This window comes from Rhinoraja longicauda, chromosome 20, assembly GCF_053455715.1.
Source record: "Rhinoraja longicauda isolate Sanriku21f chromosome 20, sRhiLon1.1, whole genome shotgun sequence".
Lineage (NCBI taxonomy): Eukaryota > Metazoa > Chordata > Chondrichthyes > Rajiformes > Arhynchobatidae > Rhinoraja > Rhinoraja longicauda.
In genome coordinates, this window is record NC_135972.1 from 11,186,128 (window position 1) to 11,205,288 (window position 19,161).

General features: G+C 43.1%; 1 protein-coding gene across 1 annotated transcript in view; it reads right to left on the reverse strand.

The window, feature by feature from the left end:
• LOC144603558 (synaptophysin-like protein 1) overlaps positions 1-19,161 on the reverse strand; it is a 29,979-nt gene extending 10,818 nt beyond the window's left edge. Inside the window, exons 1-3 of the mRNA XM_078416935.1 lie at positions 18,969-19,161; positions 7,793-7,911; positions 5,443-5,638 (exon numbers count right to left, since the gene is read on the reverse strand). Coding sequence (XP_078273061.1) covers positions 5,443-5,638; positions 7,793-7,911; positions 18,969-19,037 — 384 coding nt within the window. The 5' untranslated portion in view covers positions 19,038-19,161. The remainder of the gene's footprint in view (positions 1-5,442; positions 5,639-7,792; positions 7,912-18,968) is intronic.

Genomic DNA, 19,161 nt, shown 5'->3' on the forward strand with positions numbered 1-19,161 from the left:
CCGCAGGAGATGCAACACCTGTCCCTTTACTTCCCCCCTCGACTCCATCCAAGGACCCAAACAGTCTTTCCAGGTGAGGCAGAGGTTCACCTGCACCTCCTCCAACCTCATCTATTGTATCCGCTGTTCCAGATGTCAACTTCTCCACATCGGCGAGACCAAATGCAGGCTCGGCGATCGTTTCGCTCAACACCTTCGCTCAGTCTGCCGTAACCAACCTGATCTCCCGATGGCTTAGCACTTCAACTCCCCCTCCCACTCTGACCTTTCTGTCATGGGCCTCCTCCATTGTCATAGTGAGGCCCACCGCAAATTGGAAGAACAGCACCTCATATTTCACTTGGGCAGCTTGCAGCCCAGCGGTAAGAACATTGACTTCTCTAACTTTAGATAGGTCCTCTGTCCCTCTCTTTCCCCTCCCCAGTTCTCCCACTGTCTTCAACTACATCCTTTCTTTGTCCCGCCTCCTCCCCTGACATCAACCTGAAGAAGGGTCTCGACCTGAAACGTCACCCATTCCTTCTCATCTGAGATGCTGCCTGACCCGCTGAGTTAGTCCAGCATTTTGTGATACCTTCGATTTGTACCAGCATCTGCAGTTATTTTCCTACTCATCTAGAATTATGTCATTTCACCCAGCAAAGTTTTACTCGGGTCATGTCTACACTTGTAAATACAATTAAATAAGTTGGATACTCTTGAGTTCAATGATCACTCTGTGCATTGTGATAAAATGGTAGGAGGGCTGGCTGATGGCTTTTCTCTTGTTGGTGCTTTAATACATCATTAAATTGCAGCCCTTCCCAGAGTTTTTATATGAAAGAAAGCCTGACACAGAACTTTGAAGACAAGTAACTATTACGAGAATCAATTAAAGCACATGGTTGACAACCATGAGAGCCATGTGCTACTAACACACAATTTGTACAATGTTTGCAGCTCACTCGAAATGATTATGGGAGCTATTTTCTTTAAAATGCAAATTATTGTCAAGCTTTCAGAATGGAACAAATAATTCAGGATAAAATGGCAATCAATACTTCTGCTATTTAAAGATTTTAACAAGATAAATCCTATTATTACAACGGATAACACAAAAGGATTTTGTATATCATGAAATGCCAGGTAACTTACCATAAAACAAATTCATCCTTTGCAATCGTACAGCAGTAAATAAAATCACAAATTATTTTAAAGGTTAAAAATCTCCCAATTTTAACTCGATTTGAGTTTGTCAATTTTTCAAGAATATAGAGCTTAAATATGCAGATATTTTTAAATAGACAGCAGTGAAAATACTTACCACTAACATATCTCAACATAAAACATTCAATGTATACAAGCATGAAAGCGTTCATAAAATTATACGGAAAGGGCGGTCACGGTGGCGCAGCGGTAGAGTTGCTGCCTAACAGCGAATGCAATGCTGGAGGCCTGGGTTCGATCCCGACTACGGGTGCTGAATGTATGGAGTTTGTACGTTGTCCCCGTGACCTGTGTGGGTTTTCTCCGAGATCGTAGGTTTCCTCCTACAATCCCAAGACGTATAGGTTTGTAGGTTAATTGGCTTGGTGTAAATGTAAAAATTGTCCCTTGTGGGTGTAGGATAGTGTTAATGTGCGGGATCGCTGGTCGGCACAGACCCGGTGGGCCGAAGGGCCTGTTTCCGCACTGTACCTCTAAACTAAACTAGGAGTTCCAACAAAATGTTGGCACAAATGTGATGGATTAAAACTCCTCCCTTATTGTATCGGGATGTATCACGATGATTCTGAAAAATCTATTAAAGCTGCATTTAAGTCACTTGCAAGCAAAATTCACTTCAGCCCGTCTTGCATATTCTAGTTCAAAGACTTCCATTCGAAAATATAATATGAGTCAGCCATGATGTCAAGTGAGAAGTAACAAGTGAGAAGACTGTATTGTTTATAATGTTGTGCATCACCCATACTTAACCTCTAATGGTATTAAATCGATGAACAAAGAAAGAGCAGGGCATGGAAAAAATTTGCAACAATAAGAATAACGGATATGAAAGATTAAAATTTGCTTCTCGAGAACTGTACAATATACAGAACAAATTTTATCAATGCACTATATGTTAAATCATCATAATTCTAGTAGCACAATTAAATAATTCTTAGTTTATAAGGGACATAACCAGACAAGCTGTTTAGAGTTACAATACTTTTTGAAATGACATCAGAGTACAATATATCCACTTTTAATATAGATATAAAACAAATATACGTGCAGTTTGTGAGCGTTAGCTATTACTGCAAGAAATTTACAATTGGATTATTTTACTATTTTAAATTTAGCAAGTAAAATAAATAAATTCACAGAAAGGTTTCTATTTGGAATGCAGATTTAAGACCATTTCATACTTGATACAATGGAAGTGGATAAAAAACATTTCAGTATATATTGACAATAACTTGGATCGGCACCCAAAAAATATTTAACTTGCTTTAGTAGTGTTAGTTTATGACCTCAACCCAATTTACATCCAATGAAACATTCCTAAATGTCCAGTTGCTGTTGCAATGTAGGAAACAAGGAGCCAAGGCACTTCAAACAAGGCTACACTCAGCACGAGGCAATTTAAGCTTTTTCTAACCCATACGGCCATATTAATTGAGCAACAAATATTATTCCCAGTAACAGGTGGGCAGTTGAAACTCACTTCTTCATTAAACTGTACCTGCTTGAAGTTCATAAATCAATACCAATAACTGGTCGCATGTTATGTTGTCACACTTTGCTATGCAGTGCAGTGCAGTTTGACATTAACCATCCAAGTAGGTATTGAATTTCATATCAATATAGACTATAAATAATCAGAAAACATTTACAAGTGGCTTATAATAGAAGGTTCGCCTCCTCCTGCCCCTGTCATGTTTCAGTGGCTTTTTATTAACCCCTGACATTGTCTCAGGCTTTTTGGTTGTTGGACCAATGATAACATAATTAAAAAGAATTGGGTAGGAGGTTCCTCAAGCCTGCTCAATATCATCGCTTCTGATCCTTGACAATCGTTTTCCTATCCAGTCCTTTGATTCCCCAAAGTCACTCCCATCTTTAATATATTCAGTGGCTGAGCAAGCACATTTAGGGAATTTCACACATTTAAATCCTTTGAATGGAAACCTATTTTCCTCACCTCGGTTCCACATGGTCTACCCTTATCAAGAGATAATACCTCTTCATGAGGCAATCTATACACTAAAACTCTCGTTTGTTTGTTTGTTTCTGAACTACAGCCAAAACGGTACACGATATTGCGACAATTTTAGGCACACCTTACTCGCCGTCGTCCCTTTGATGCTAATGGAAGATGTTTAATTGAAACTGATGTTATATATTTAAAGTTATTCACATTAAATCTATCTCTAGGGAGGGTGGGGGGAGGAGGGAGGATAAGGGGGTTGAGGGGGATGGAGTGGGGGGAGGGTAGAGGGAAGGGGAGGGGAGGAGAAGGGGAGGAAGGGGGGAGGAGGAGGGAGGGGGAGGAGGGGGGAGGAGGAGGGAGGAGGAGGGAGGGGAGGAGGGGGAGGGAGAATGGGGGAGGGGAGGGGAGGAGGGAGAATGGGGGAGGGGAGGGTGCTGCACCAATGCAGGAGAGGTTTGGCCCCAATGGGTCCACTTGGTCTAGTGTCCTTTAAAACTGTCAAATGGAACGTATTTATTTTATCTATATTGTCAGCCAGATCTTCAAAATGTATTAGGGTTTGTAAAACTCAATATCCTCCCCTGAAACAATGCTGACCTTGCCTGAATCACAACATGATTTTTAGGTAGCCCATTTCTACTAATTTTAATGGATTGTTCTATTCTTCTGACAGCTGAAAGCAGGCTAACTGGGCTGTAATTTGCTATCCTTCCTTTTTTTGAAGAACTGAACCATACTTGCTAATGTACAATCCAGCAAAGCTGTTCCAGAATCTTAAAAAGCTTTAGAACATCACCATTTTGTAACCACTATCTCTGAAATAACCTATTTCAAAACCCTAAATCATGACATCAGATTAGGAAAGGCACTAAAAGCTGGTATCACAAAATGCTGGACTAACTCAGCAGGTCAGGCAGCATCTAGGAGAGAGGGAATGGGTGACGTTTCGGGTCGAGACCCTTCTTCAGTCTGAAGAAGGGTCTCGACCTGAAACGTCACCCATTCCCTCTCTCCTAGATGCTGCCTGACCTGCTGAGTTACTCCAGCATTTTGTGATACCTTCGATTTGTACCAGCATCTGCAGTTATTTTCCTACACAAAAAGCTGGAGTAACTCAGTGGGACAGACAGTATCTCTGGAGAGATCTTCAGACTCAAAGGTCTCGACCTGAAACAACACCCATTCCTTCTCTCCAGAGATGCTGCCTGTCCCCGTGAGTTACTCCAGCTTTTTGTGTCTTTCTTCAGTTTAAACCAGCACCTGCAGTTCCTTCCTACAGATTAGGAAAGGCAGCAGGTTTTATTCCCTTCAAGTTCTCAATTAACTTTAACAAATAAATAGTACTAAAGTTCTTTACTTTCATTTTGATACTGCAATCATTTGAAAACATTCATCAGCGATGAAAGTTTTTAAACTCTGTCAATGTTTAGACACAGTACTCCGGATCCTGACTTGGAGGAAGCTTATTTATTGTTGTAAAAAAAATTAAAAAAATAACAAGGCAGAAAAATTATCTGAGTCTATCAAAAATACATGCTTATGCAATAATTGGGCATCCTTAGCTAAAGGGGGCTGAAAATGCAGTTAAGTCTCATTCTATATGGAAGCTGCAGTGATTCTATATCCTGTCTTGGTTTGACATACTAAAGTGGAACTCCTAACATTTGTCAAGACTTAAATCCTATTTGGCTTTCCTTGGCTCATCTTCCTATCTGATCTAGATCCAGTTGAAAACTTGGATATTCATGTTCACTGTCTTCTGACACAAATTTTGGTGTCATCTCCAAATTTACTAACAAAGTTAACATATCGTCATTGAAACAGTTAATGTTGATAACAAACAACATTAGACCCAACATTGGCCCCAACTGCACCCCACTGGTCACAGGCTTCCAATCAGAGAAACAATCCTCCACAACTGCCCATTTGAATCATTCCTCCAAGCCAATTGTAAATCACTTTGGATTTGATACGATCTAACCTTGCTGGCTAACCTATCATGCAGGACCTTGTGAAAGTCCTTGCTAAAGATCACTCTCTTGCCCTCATCAATTCTCCTTGTGGGTGAAAAGAATCGCATTTCCCTAATCAGTCCTTCCCTATCCAAAAGCTATCTCTAAGAGACCCAGCCAACAACTTTCACACCACTGACGTCAAACTCACTGAATGGATGAAACACATTTAGTCTATGTCCCTAGATATAAATAATTAAAAATGTAATCATATTACAAAGTTTTTCTAATTTCAAGGAAATAGTCTGAGATACTCACAATTATTGGACCACGTTTGCCATCACGATACACATGGAGGTACCCAACATACATAACAAGGGCGGCAATACAATAGAGGAAGGCCAAGACTCCGATGGCAACGAAAAACTCAGCCGAGGATGAAAAATCTCCAACTAGATGGGTGGGACTAGTACCATTGCATGTGTTCATGGGTACCAAGGTAATAGAATTCAACCTGGAAAATAACAGGTCAATGATTACTTTCACACGGACGTCACCACAGATATCGACTACTTTTCGTACAAAACTTTATTCTCAATAATGTTTATTCGAGCAGTCACTCTCCAACTTCTAGAGCAGTAAACAAGAGTTTACAGAATCACTTAGTTGCCCATTCACTTAACAGCAGTTCTGCAACATGGAGCTACATAGGGACAATACTTCATTTAGTCCTCTGCCTATATTAACTGCTACGCAAGGCCATTTTGTCACTAAATGAGTAGCAATTTAGGCAGGAAAAGTTGTTGGGTAGACTGATGGGACTGAAGGCTGATAAATCCCCAGGACCTGATGGTCTGCATACCAGGGTACTTAAGGAGGTGGCTCTAGAAATCGTGGACGCATTGGTGATCATTTTCCAATGTTCTATAGATTCAGGATCAGTTCCTGTGGATTGGAGGGTAGCTAATGTTATCCCATTATTTAAGAAAGGAGGGAGAGAGAAAACAGGAAATTATACCAGTTAGTCTGACATCGGTGGTGGGGAAGGTGCTGGAGTCAATTATAAAAGATGAAATTGCGGAGCATTTGGATAGCAGTAACAGGATCGTTCCGAGTCAGCATGGATTTATGAAGGGGAAATCATGCTTGACTAATCTTCTGGAATTTTTTGAGGATGTAATTAGGAAAATGGACAGGGGAGAGCCTGTGGATATAGTGTACTTTATCTTTCAGAATGCCTCCTACAAGGTCCCACATAGGAGATCAGTGGGCAAAATTAGAGCACATGGTATTGGAGGTAGGGTACTGACGGTTAGAAAATTGGTTGGATAGCAAAGAGTGGGGATAAATGGGTCCCTTTCAGAATGGCGGGCAGTGACTAGTGGGGTACCGCAAGGCTCGGTGCTGGGACCGCAGCTATTTACAATATACATTAATGACTTGGATGAAGGGATTAAAAGTAACATTAGCAAATTTGCAGATGACACAAAGCTGGGTGGCAGTGTGAACTGTGAGGAAGATGCTATGAGGTTGCAGGGTGACTTGGACAGGTTTTGTGAGAGGGCGGATGCATGGCAGATGCAGTTTAATGTGCATAAATGTGAGGTTATCCACTTTGGTAGTAAGAATAGGAAGGCAGATTATTATCTGAATGGTGTCAAGTTAGGAAAAGGGGACGTTCAACAAGATCTGGGTGTCCTAGTGCATCAGTCACTGAAAGGAAGCATGCAGGTACAGCACGCAGTGAAGAAAGCCAATGGAATGTTGGCCTTCATAACAAGGGGAGTTGAGTATAGTAGCAAAGAGGTCCTTCGGCAGTTGTATAGGGCCCTAGTGAGACCACACCTGGAATATTGTGTGCAGTTTTGGTATTCGAACTTGAGGAAGGACATTCTTGCAATTGAAGGAGTGCAGCGTAGGTTCACGAGGTTAATTCCCGGAATGGCGGGAATGTCGTACGTTGAAAGACTTGGAGCGACTGGGCTTGTATACTCTGGAATTTAGAAGGATGAGGGGATCTTATTGAAACATATAAGATTATTGAGGGATCGGATACGCTAGAGGCAGGAAACATGTTCCCGATGTTGGGGGAGTCCAGAACAAGGGGCCACAGTTTAAGAATAAGGGGTAGGCCATTTAGAACTGAGACGAGGAAGAACTTTTTCACTCAGAGAGTTGTGAAGCTGTGGAATTCTCTGCCTCAGAAGGCAGTGGAGGCCAATTCTCTGAATGCATTCAAGAGAGAGCTAGATAGAGCTCTTAAGGATAGCAGAGTCAGGGGGTATGGGGAGAAGGCAGGAACGGGGTACTGATTGTGCATGATTAGCCATGATCATGGTGAATGGCGGTGCTGGCTCGAGGGGCCAAATGGCCTACTCCTGCACCTATTGTCTAACAAAGGAAGATATTGCCATGGGATAGGTTTGAGGAATTTTCATTAGTATTCAATGACTGTTAAGGCTTAAACTTGGTTAAAAAAATTCTGAAACGTCATGGTGCAGAAGGTCAACTAAGCTTTGATTATTAATATTCAGAACTACGTGAAATTAATTAAACTTGGAGTAAAAACACAATAGTTCTGTGGACGTCCAAACTCACACAATAAAATAGAGGTAATGGAATGTGCCTTGACGTTGGTGATAACATTACAAACAGTAAAACTACTAACCTGAATGGATATTGGAAGGTTGATTCAAGGTTATAAATGCTACTGTTCTTGCAGGTCACCTTCAATGCAGTTTTACCAGTATATCCACTGCATGTTGCAAATCCAAAAATTGCAAATATCTGAAAGCACAAAGATCACGTGAAAGGAAAATCTATGTGATAATTGGCAGAAGATGACCAGCCCTTTAATCACAACTCCGTTAGTAAGAAGCTAAGACCAGTTCTGCACCACCATTCACAATGAACAAATCAGATCATTTATAATTATACAGCCGATAATCCAGGATCACCATCAAGGGCCATTCTCTGTTCTCCCTTCTTCATGCAGAGAGAAAATACAAAAGCTTGAAGGGACATATCGCTGGATTTAAGAAGATTCTTTCCTATTGTCTTCATCCATTGATGACTGCATCGGTGCAACCTCCTGCACCCATGCAGAACTCGTGGACTTCATCTATTGATGACTACATCGGTGCTAACTCCTGCACCCATGCAGAACCCGTGGACTTCATCCATTGATGACTGCATCGGTGCTAACTCCTGCACCCATGCAGAACTCGTGGACTTCATCAATTGATGACTGCATAGGTGCAACCTCCTGCACCCATGCAGAACCCGTGGACTTCATCCATTGATGACTGCATCGGTGCTAACTCCTGCACCCATGCAGAACTCATGGACTTTTATCACAACACATAACCCTCGGAAGTGTCCGGCAACTCCAACGGAATCCCACCACTAGCCGCATGTTTCCATCTCCACCCCTTTCCATTTTCTGCAGACCGTTCCCTCTGCAACTCCCTGGTTAACTCATCCCTTCCCACCCAAACCACCCCCTCCCCATGTACCTTTCCCCTGCAACCGCAGAAGGTGCAACACCTGTCGCTATACCTCCTCCCTCGACTCTGTCCAGGGACACTGACAGTCCTTTCAGGTTAGGCATAGGTTCACTTGCACCTCCTCCAACCTCATCTACTGTATCCGTTGTTCAAGATGTGGACTCTTATACATCGACGAGACCAAACGCAGACTGAGCGATCGTTTCGTGGAACACCTACGCTCACCCCGCCTGAACCAACCTGATCTCCCGGCTGCTGGACACTTTAATTCTCCTTCCCATTCCAACACAGACCTTTCTGTCCTTGGTCTCCTCCATTGTCAGAGTGAGGCTAAATGCAAATTGGAGGAACAGCATCTCATATTTCGCTTGGGCAGCATGCAGCCCAATGTTATGAATATTGATTTCTCACTTCAGGTAGCCCTGGCATTCTCTCTCTCTCGATCCCCCCCCCACCCAAGTCTCTCTCTCTCTATCCCCCCCCCACCCAAGTTGCAGTAGCTTCTCATTTTCACCCTACAAACAGCTTACGATGGCCTGTTTCCTTTATCATCATCACTTTTTTGCATATCTTTCATTCATTGTTCTTTATCTCTCCACATCAACGTCTATATCTCTCGTTTCCCTTATCCCTAACCTGTCCGAAGAAGGGTCTCGACCCGAAACGTCACCCATTCCTTCTCTCCAGAGATCCTGCCTGTCCTGCTGAGTTACTCCAGCTATTAGTGTCTATCTTCGGTTTAAACCAGCATCTGCAGTTCCTTCTTACTCATTTGCCTTTAGGAGCTGAATGTCTATTATAGTTTTGGTATCTGTGTAAAGATCATATCCATCTTTTATGATATTAAATTCTACATTCTGCCACATTGATCATTTTAGTCATTTTAATTTCAACCATTTGGAGGACTACGAATTTGGATCAAATTAGAGAAATATTTTTTAAGCCGACCATCTTTCTATCAACTTTAAGGCTATTGCTCCTAAGCCGTATTCAAATGTTGAAATGCGCACAATGTTAATGGGAAAAGAATGGCCATCTCAGAATTTCTTCACACATCTCTACTCGAGGGAGTGAGCAATCGGGAGTGGTTGAGCAGGCTCGAACTTTATTCTTTGGAGTGCAGGAGGATGAGGGGTGTTTCTATGCAGGTGCATAAGATCATGAGAGGGACAGGCAGGGTAAATGCACAGAGCTTTTTACCCAGAGTAGGGGAGTCAACAACCAGAGGACATGGGTTTAAGATGAGGGGGAAAAGATTTAATAGGAACCTGAGCGGCAACTTTCTTTTTACACAAGGGTGGTGGATATATGGAATTAACTGCCAGAGGAGGTAGTTGAGGCAGGTACTATCACGACGTTTAAAAAACATCTGGACAGATACGTGGATAAGATAGGTTTAGAGGGTTTCACTGTGACTTGTCATTATGCATTTGAATCTTATAGGTTGCTGCATTGGAGCCGAGAACATCAGGTGATATTTTGCTTATGAAAAGTGTTTTCACAAATCGGCATTGATCAAACATCGGCATTTTCTCCCTTCATTCTGTGGGCTTGGTTTAATTCAAATTGTCAATATTTTTAATACTTTCCTATAATGTTACCATTAGAGACGAGAATTAATCTCACAGATTATTGCTGACAGTATTTAACATATAAGTCAGTACCTGTGAAGCACAAAACAACGTTAACATTTCAGGTCACCTTTTCATGAGAACTATTTATCTTATGTACCATTGTACACGTGTTTGTATAACTGAACAGGAATACAATTTTCCACAGTCCTGTATTGTGAATAAAAACAATTAAAAAGTAAAATTAATTCCACACCCATGTCAATACACCTGCCTTGCAAGAACTCATATCACATTTGCACAAAATGTAATTTGCCCACTCGTCAAGAAATGGGAGTCAAAAAAATGACATACAAATACAATGTCTGTAAATATTCAATGTGTATCTCATTTTTTAGTAGTGATCTGTGAATTCTGATACACAGATGCATACAGCACTGAAAACAGGCCCTTTAACCAAACTCATCCCTGTCAAGGTAGACACAAAATGCAGGGGTAACTCAGCGGGACAGGCAGCATCTCTGGACAAAAGGAATGGGTGATGTTTTGGGTTGAGACCCTTCTTTAGAGTTCTTCTCATCCCTGTCAACCAAGGTGCCTATCGAAAATAGTCTCATTTGCCTGTATTTTGGCCCATATCCCTCTAAATCATTCATATGTACCTGTCCAAATGTCTTCAGTGTTGCTATTATACCCGCCTCAACTGCTTCCACTGGCAACTTGTTCCACAATCCCATTATTCTCTGCGCAAAAAAGTTGCCACTCAGGTTCCCACCTATGGGCGGCAGTGGCACAGCTGGTAAAGTTGCTGCCTCACAGTGCCAGAAACCCGTGTTTGATTCTAACCTAGGGTGCTGGCTGTGTGAAGTTTGTACTTTTGGTCGGAATGATCTTGTTGGCCTAGGACCTGTTTCCATGTCTTAAATAAAAAAACACTCTTTCCCTTCAAAGCTAAACCAATGCTCTCTAGTTGTTGATTCCTCAACACTGGGATTTTAGATTTAGATTTAGAGATACAGCGCAGAAACAGGCCCTTCGGCCCACCGGGTCCGCGCCGCCCAGCGATCCCCGCACATTAACACTATCCTACACCCACTAGGGACAATTTTTACATTTGCCAAGCCAATTAACCTACAAACCTGTATGTCTTTGGCGTGTGGGAGGAAACCGAAGATCTCGGAGAAAACCCACACAGGTCACGGGGAGAACGCACAAACTCCGTACAGTACAGCACCCGTAGTCAGGATCGAACCCGAGTCTCCGGCGCTGCATTCGCTGTAAGGCAGCAACTCTACCGCTGCGCCACCGTGCTGGAAAAAGACTGCATGCGTTCACCCTATCCATCCTCAGTCTCCAAGGAATAAAGTCCTAGTCTACGCAACCACTTAGGCTCTTGGGACCTGGCAACATGAACTGCGAAGAGGATGCTAGGAGGTTGTAGGGTGACTTGGACAGGTTGAGTGAGTGGGCAGATGCAGTATAATGAAGATAAATGTGAGGTTATCCACTTTGACGGCAAGAACAAGGAGGCAGATTATTATCTCAATGGTGTCAGATTAGGAAAAAGGGAAGTGCAACAAGACCTGGGTGTCCTTGTACACCAATCACTAAAAGTAAACATGTAGGTACAGCAGGTAGTGAAGAAAGCTAATGGCATGTTGGCCTTCATAACGAGAGGACTTGAGTCTAGGAATAAAGAGAACCTGCAGTTGTACAGGGCCCTGGTGAGATCATGTCTGGAGTATTGTGTGCGGTTTTGGTCTCCTAATTTGAGGAAGGACATCCTTGCTATTGAGGGAGTGCAGCGTAGGTTCACGAGGTTAATCCCCCGGATGGCGGGACTGTCATATGAGGAAAGATTGGGCTTGTATTCACTGGAATTTAGAAGGATGAGGGAGGATCTAATAGAAACATACAAAATTATAAAAGGACTGGACAAGCTAGGTAAAGGAAAAATGTTCGCAATGTTGGGGGAGTCCAGAACCAGGGGCCACTGTCTAAGAATAAAGGGGAGGCCATTTGAAACTGAGATGAGAAAAAACTTTTTCATCTAGAGAGTTGTGAATGTGGAATTCTCTGCCACGGAAGGCAGTGGAGGCCAATTCACTGGATGAATTTAAAAGAGAGTTAAATAGAGCTCTTTGGGCTAGCAGAATCAAGGAATATGGGGAGAAGGCAGGCACGGGCCACTGATTGTGGATGATCAGCCATGATCACAATGAATGGCGGCGCTGGCTCGAAGGGCCGAATGGCCTCCTTCTGCACCTATTTTCTAAATGTACCATTAACTAACTATGTACCATTCTACATTTCATTGAGCATCATCCCCTTTGATCTGTGTTTTCACACCTTACTCTTCCATATCTCCATGTCGCCCTCTCCCCCGACTCTCGAAACGTCACCCATTCCTTCTCTCCAGAGATGCTGCCTGTCCTGCTGAGTTACTCCAGCATTTTGTGCCTATCTTCCCTCTGATAAAGTACAGCCTTTGCACGTTCTTTCCTATTCATCACCACTACCTCAAACACCAACCCATGATTAATGATTAGCAGCACTATCTCTTTCACATTCAGCTACCCTCCTGGTACAGAAACCACAGAATAATTTGTCATAAATGAAATTGCAGTTTACTCCTATTAATGACACAGGAAACGTGGAAGTGAACGGTTATAGATTGCACAAATACAATTGGCCATCTGTTCAGAGGCATCTGTTTAGATTCCACACAGAAAAGTAGAATACAGGTTATCAGCTCATTACACGACCATTATTTAACCTTCCTATTTTGTGTCTCAGTGGAACTTTTTAACCAATCTGCCCCATTTACAGTATAAAGATCAAAGTAGACACCAAAATGCTGCCCATTTCACCACATTTGGGAGATAAAGCCAATGTTTAAAGAATGTGCTCGGGATAGCCAGCACAGCAAAATGGATGAAAAGGAAATAAAAGCTATTAAAGAAAAATTGTATATTTTCAGGAAATTAGAAATGTCAATAATTTAAGGTACAGGGCACTGAATTTATCTTTTCAGACAAAATATAGTAAGATGCTCTGATAACTTCATTCTGGATTAGTATCCAATTGAATGTCAAAATTAACTAACTGCAAAGCCAACAACCTCAAGCTCATTGCCACAGGATGAATATCAATTCCAAACTAGGTCGCACAGTAAGGATGTCAGGGGTTATGGGGTGAAGGCAGGAGAATGGGGTTGGGACAAATAAACTTGACTTGACTTGGAAGGCATGATAGATCAACCATGATTGAATGGTGGAGTAGACTTGATGGCCTAATTCTGCTCCTATCACTTATGAACTATGGTTCGTAATATATGGCCGGTCATCAGAACTTGAGGTCAGATTCCAAATTCAGTCCATCCAGATGGAAAACAAGACTGGTCCCATTCTCAGGCCCAACCCAAAACGTCACCTATGCATGTTCTCCAGAGATGCTGCCCCGACATGCTGAATTACTCCAGCACTGTATGTCTTCCCCCCCCCCCCCCCCCATTCTTTTCCATTCAGTTTTCCTCATCTGTGCAGTAAATGGAGATATAGAAATAAAGACATGGTTGATCCAAATCCAAACTGTCAAAATTGCGTACAAATTGGCCATGAGTTGAGAGTCAGACACATGAAAAAAACATTCAGAAACCAACCAAGGGTCAAAATAAAGGAAAGATGTTCGTGGTGACACCCACCAAGTACAACCATGTCTACCACCAAAAAGGTAACCCAATCATGAGGGAGATTTTGCAATAAACTTGCACTTATGGAATACCTTACACAAATTCAGAACAACCTTAGAATGCCTTAGAATTAACGGAACACTTTTTTCAAGTCACCGTTGCTTGAAATGTGGCAATATACTTGCATGTAGCAAGCTCTTACAAACAGCAGCCTGACGTAACATTATGTTTGGTATAATGTTCTAATTTGTGTTCTGACTGCAACAGACCCAAATGAGTGCACTGGCCTTCCCTACCCAGAAAGACCCCATAGTAGATAGACACAAAATGCTGGAGTATCTCAGCGGGACAGGAACATCTCTGGAGAGAAGGAATGGGTGATGTTTCGTGTCGAGACCCTTCTTCAGACTGTCTCAACCCGAAACGTCACCCATTCCTTGGACAAAAGGAAGTGCAGAGTTTTCACGGTGGACTGGGGCTTCTGATTTGCAAAATCTGGCCCAATACATTCATGCCTTTTCTTTTTAAAGACTTCAAAAGTTCAAATATTCTCTCTTTCCCCCTCATTCACAGCAATCAGAAATAAAGCTTTCAATTCCCTCCACCCAACAATAAGAATCATGCACCTTCAACTTTCCAAAGAACTGAGTGAGAGATACATGCTGACTGCCCATGTAGAGAAATCATATTGGCCATCACAGGAATCTTGCAGTGAGAACTATTTACGCACATTTTTAACATAGCAACAACAAAAACTCCACAGCTTGTGCACTGTGTATAGTTCTGGTCTCCCTACCCATGTAATGGGATAAATTTGCTGCAGAGATGTTGAACATGTTGGGCCTCTATTCTCTAGAGTTTAGAAGAGGTAAGCTCATTGAAATATTCAAAATGCTGCGAGGAAATGAAGGGAGAATGCTTCCAAGACCACAGAATCGAAAACTAATGTTCAAAGGCTGAACACAAGGGGTTAATCATTCGGAACCGATGAGGAGAAATTTCTTCAGCTTGAAGATGGTGAAGCGTCGGAATTCCCTACCCTGGAGAGAATTGAAGGCTTAGTCACTGCAGAAATCAATAGGTCTCTAGATAACAGGAGATCAAACAATACGAGTAACGTGTGGTGAGGTCAAAGATCAACCTTGATATTGCCCAATGGTGCTGAATGGCATACTTAAAGGTGCTAATTGCAGATGAGCATAAGCTGAGGGATGGAGATCCAAGACAAATAGCAAGAAACCTAATGGGAACATTGAGCAGAAATGAATCTAACTGTATATTAAGACTGCATCCCCAGAAACAATGATGGAAGATTTAATAGTAATTTGAAAAGGATTGTTGAAACAAAACTGCAGGATCATGAGGGAAAAGTCCCAAAGAGGTGTGAGTTGAATTGAAAAACTCTTTTGGAAGACTGACCCAGACATAAGGAACTTAATGGCCTCACTCTGTGAAATCCAAAGTGCAGCAATGTAAAAGATACGGAAACCATTACCAAATAGCTTGGAAATTGTGAATTTTGTTTTTCACCATTGACTATTAATTTAATCTGTCAGTGATAATTTCATGAGCTGAAATTAGTTGGATCAAGAAACAGTAAACTTTTCCTTTTTTTTTAAAAAAGAAAAAGAAAATCAAATTTCAGGCAGTTTTATTCAGAGCAACCGTTAAGTGCAGTTGCATTATATAATTAAAAACATTAGGAAGTTAGGGCGGCACGGTAGAGTTGCTGCTTTACAGCGAATGCAGCGCCGGAGACTCAGGTTCGATCCTGACTACGGGTGCTGCACTGTAAGGAGTTTGTACGTTCTCCCCGTGACCTGCGTGGGTTTTCTCCGAGATCTTCGGTTTCCTCCCACACTCCAAAGACGTACGGGTATGTAGGTTAATTGGCTGGGTAAATGTAAAATGTAAAAATTGTCCCTAGTGGGTGTAGGATAGTGTTAATGTACGGGGATCACTGGGCGGCACGGACTTGGAGGGCCGAAAAGGCCTGTTTCCGGCTGTATATATATGATATGATATGATATGATATGATATGATATGATATGAAGTCATGTTGCAGCACTTTGGCCATTTTTGGATGGTCGCGTGCACTTCTGGTCACCACATTACAGAAAGGATGTGGAAGCTTTGGAAAGGTTTACCGACCGGGATGTTGCAAGGATTAAAGAGCATTAGCTGTAGCGACAGGTTGGATAAACTGGGATTGTTTTCTCTGGACCATCAGAGGCTGAGGGGCAACCTGAAACTACATAAAACCATGAGGCATAGCTGGAGTCTTTTTTCCAAGAGATAGATACAAAATGCTGGAGTAACTCAGCAGGACAGACAGCATCTCTGGAGAGAAGGAATGGGTGATTTTTCGGGTCAAGACCCTTCTTCAGACGGTCTTGACCCGAAATGTCACTCATTCCTTCTCTCCAGAGATGCTGCGTGCCCCGCTGAGTTACCGAAGCATTTTGTGTCTATCTTCAGCTGCAGTTCCTTCTTACACATTGTCTTTTTTTCTCCCAGGATGGAAATGTCAAATACTGGAGGATATAGATTTAAGGTGAAAGGAGGAAAGTTTAAAGGAGATTTGCAAGGGTTTTTCTAAAAACAAATACACACAGAGTAGGTGCCTGGAACATGCGGCCAAGGGAGGTGGTAGAAGCAGATATGATTGAACAGGCGGGGATGGAAAGATATTCAGACAGAAAGGAGGTAGTCTAAATTGTCATCACAGTCAGGAGATATTGTGCGCCAAAGAACCTGTCCCTGTCCTATACATTTTTATTTTTACAACTTTCGGCTTGAAATTCAAGAAGTGGTAGGATAAAACATGTTCAGTGGTTAATTCGGAAATAAATTAATGCACTACTTAGTATCCAGGCAGAACCCCTTTCAGACTACTATCAGAATTGACCAAAGTACTTTTCCGTACTGAACCTTACGATCCTTTCTCCACGCAATCGCAAACAGAAAAGGAATGAATGTTTCACAAAAGTATAAGCTTAAATTTTTAAAATCTTGGATATGCCTATTGAATAGTCCTTGGCTGGTAAAACTTGTTGATTTAGTGCAGAGGTTTCAAACTGAAATTTCTCAAAAGCAGGAAATAGCCTGATCAGTGGACTTCAAAACATGCAGTCACAGCTTTTACCAAGCTGGATGTTTCAAATTTCACTCACGATGCAGCACATTCAGCACAAATGTTCTGCCACTTACATTTTCAATCACATACACCAAAAGTAGTCTTTAGATCGCAAATTGTGTCAGCAATTTGTGATTTAAATGTGTCGAAGAATCCACAATGTGTCAGCACTTGGTGACATAGAAATAAAAAAGTCTCTGTTGCAGCTATTTTCATCTGGAGCAGAATCGTGTCACACAATGATATCACCAAAGTCTTCCTTTTCAGAACTAAAGCTCCACTTTTATTATGATTGGGTTAATGATTCTACCATCAAGATGGAAACTAGAGTAAACAAAGTAAATGCAATCAGTGAACTGTGGTGTATTAGTCCTAAATAGGTGAAAGCACAAGAAACTGCAGATGCTTGAATCTGGAGTAAAAAACCAAAAGGCTGGAAGAACTCAGCGGGTCAGGCAGCATCTGTAAAGGGAATAGACAGGCGATGTCTCAGGTCGTGACTCTTCTTCAGGCTGATGTTGCAAGGGGGATAAGTTGGAAATGTGAGGGGAGGGTGCTTTTTCCCCACCTTCACCTCCCTTTCGCAGCTTTCTCGCACCCACCCTCCCCATCATTCTGAAGAAGGGTCCCATACAGAAAACTCATCTGTCCAATCCCTCCACTGATGCTGCCTGACCAGCTTGAGTTCCAGCAGCCTTTTGTTTGTTTTTTTGCCTAAATTAATGACCTTCTTGTGATCTGATGCAGCTGTCTCAACTCTCAAATATCAAAGTAGCCACAGAATTAGCCAGGGCATGAATAATATTTTCATTAGCTGATGGAAGCATATCGAAGGGAATTGCTGTTAAAAATAATAAAAATGTGATGCAAAAACTAAAAATGTGACAAAATTGTGGGCAGGAGGGGGAAAGGTGGAGAATAAAGCGTTAACCAGCCTCCAGCAAAGACTGTGTAGGAAGGAACTGCAGATGGTAGTTTACACCAAAGATAGACACAAAATGCTGGAGTAACTAAGCTGATCGGGCAGCATCTCTGGAGAAAAGGAATAGGTGATGTTTCGGGTTTCAAACCTGAAGAGTCCGAACAAGGGTCCCGACCAAAAACACCACCTATTCCTTTTCTCCAGAGATGCTGCCTGACCCGCTGAGTTACTCCAGCATTCTGCGTCTATCTCCAGTAAAGACTGTTCATCATTCAGATCACCGAGTTGAGTCTGAGGAAGGGTCTCATCCCAAAACGTCACCTATCCTTGTCCTCCAGAGATGCTGCTTGACCCGCTGAGTTACTCCGGCACTCTGTCTTTTTAAAAAAATAAACCATCATCTCCAGTTCTGTCTGACGAAGGACCCGAGGCGTCACCCATTCCTTCTCTCCAGAGATGCTGCCTGTCCCGCTGAGTTACTGCAGCATTTTGTGTCGATCTTCAGTGTAAACCAGCATCTGCAGTTCCTCCCTACACATCTCCAGTGTCATGTGCCTTCAATATTGTTTTACCCTCTCACTTTCCTTGAAGACGGGGCGGACAGCTGCAATACTTTCCATCTGTTTCAGGCAGCAGCTTAAGGTTGTTTGCACTGAAGGCTCCATTTGTTCACTAAACAGGGCTGGGCGCTTCTTTAGGCGGGCGAGTGCTCCTTCCTCTCTCCCCCCCCCCCCCCCCCCCCCCCCCCCGTGCAGAGGAGGGCGGCTCCTCCGGGAACTGGCGCCTGGCCATGCGTCTGATCACAAGGCAGAGCCCAGCCCAGCCCGACCCGGCCCAGGCACAACCGCCCCACCCCACGCGACCCCCGGCGCTCCCCGACCCACACTGGGCCCAGAGAGGCGGCCGCCACCCTCACCACCGCGCTCCCGGTGCCTGAAGCACCGCCTGGCATGGGCTGCACCGGGCCCAGTGTGTGTAGAGGGCCCCGGTCCCCGCTCTCACCACGTCGCCAACTCACCCACTCCAGCAGCTTGATGAAACCGATCGGCTCCTTGAGCGGCCCGAAGTTCAGTTGCAGCCCGGCCATGGGTGCGGTGTGGGGGGCGAAGCGGAGGGAGAAGGAGCCGAGGCTGAGGCGAGGAGGGCGCTGCTCTCCACCTGTGCGGCCGGCCTGGCTTCCGCTGTGAGGCGGGGCTCGGCCTGTGTGTGGA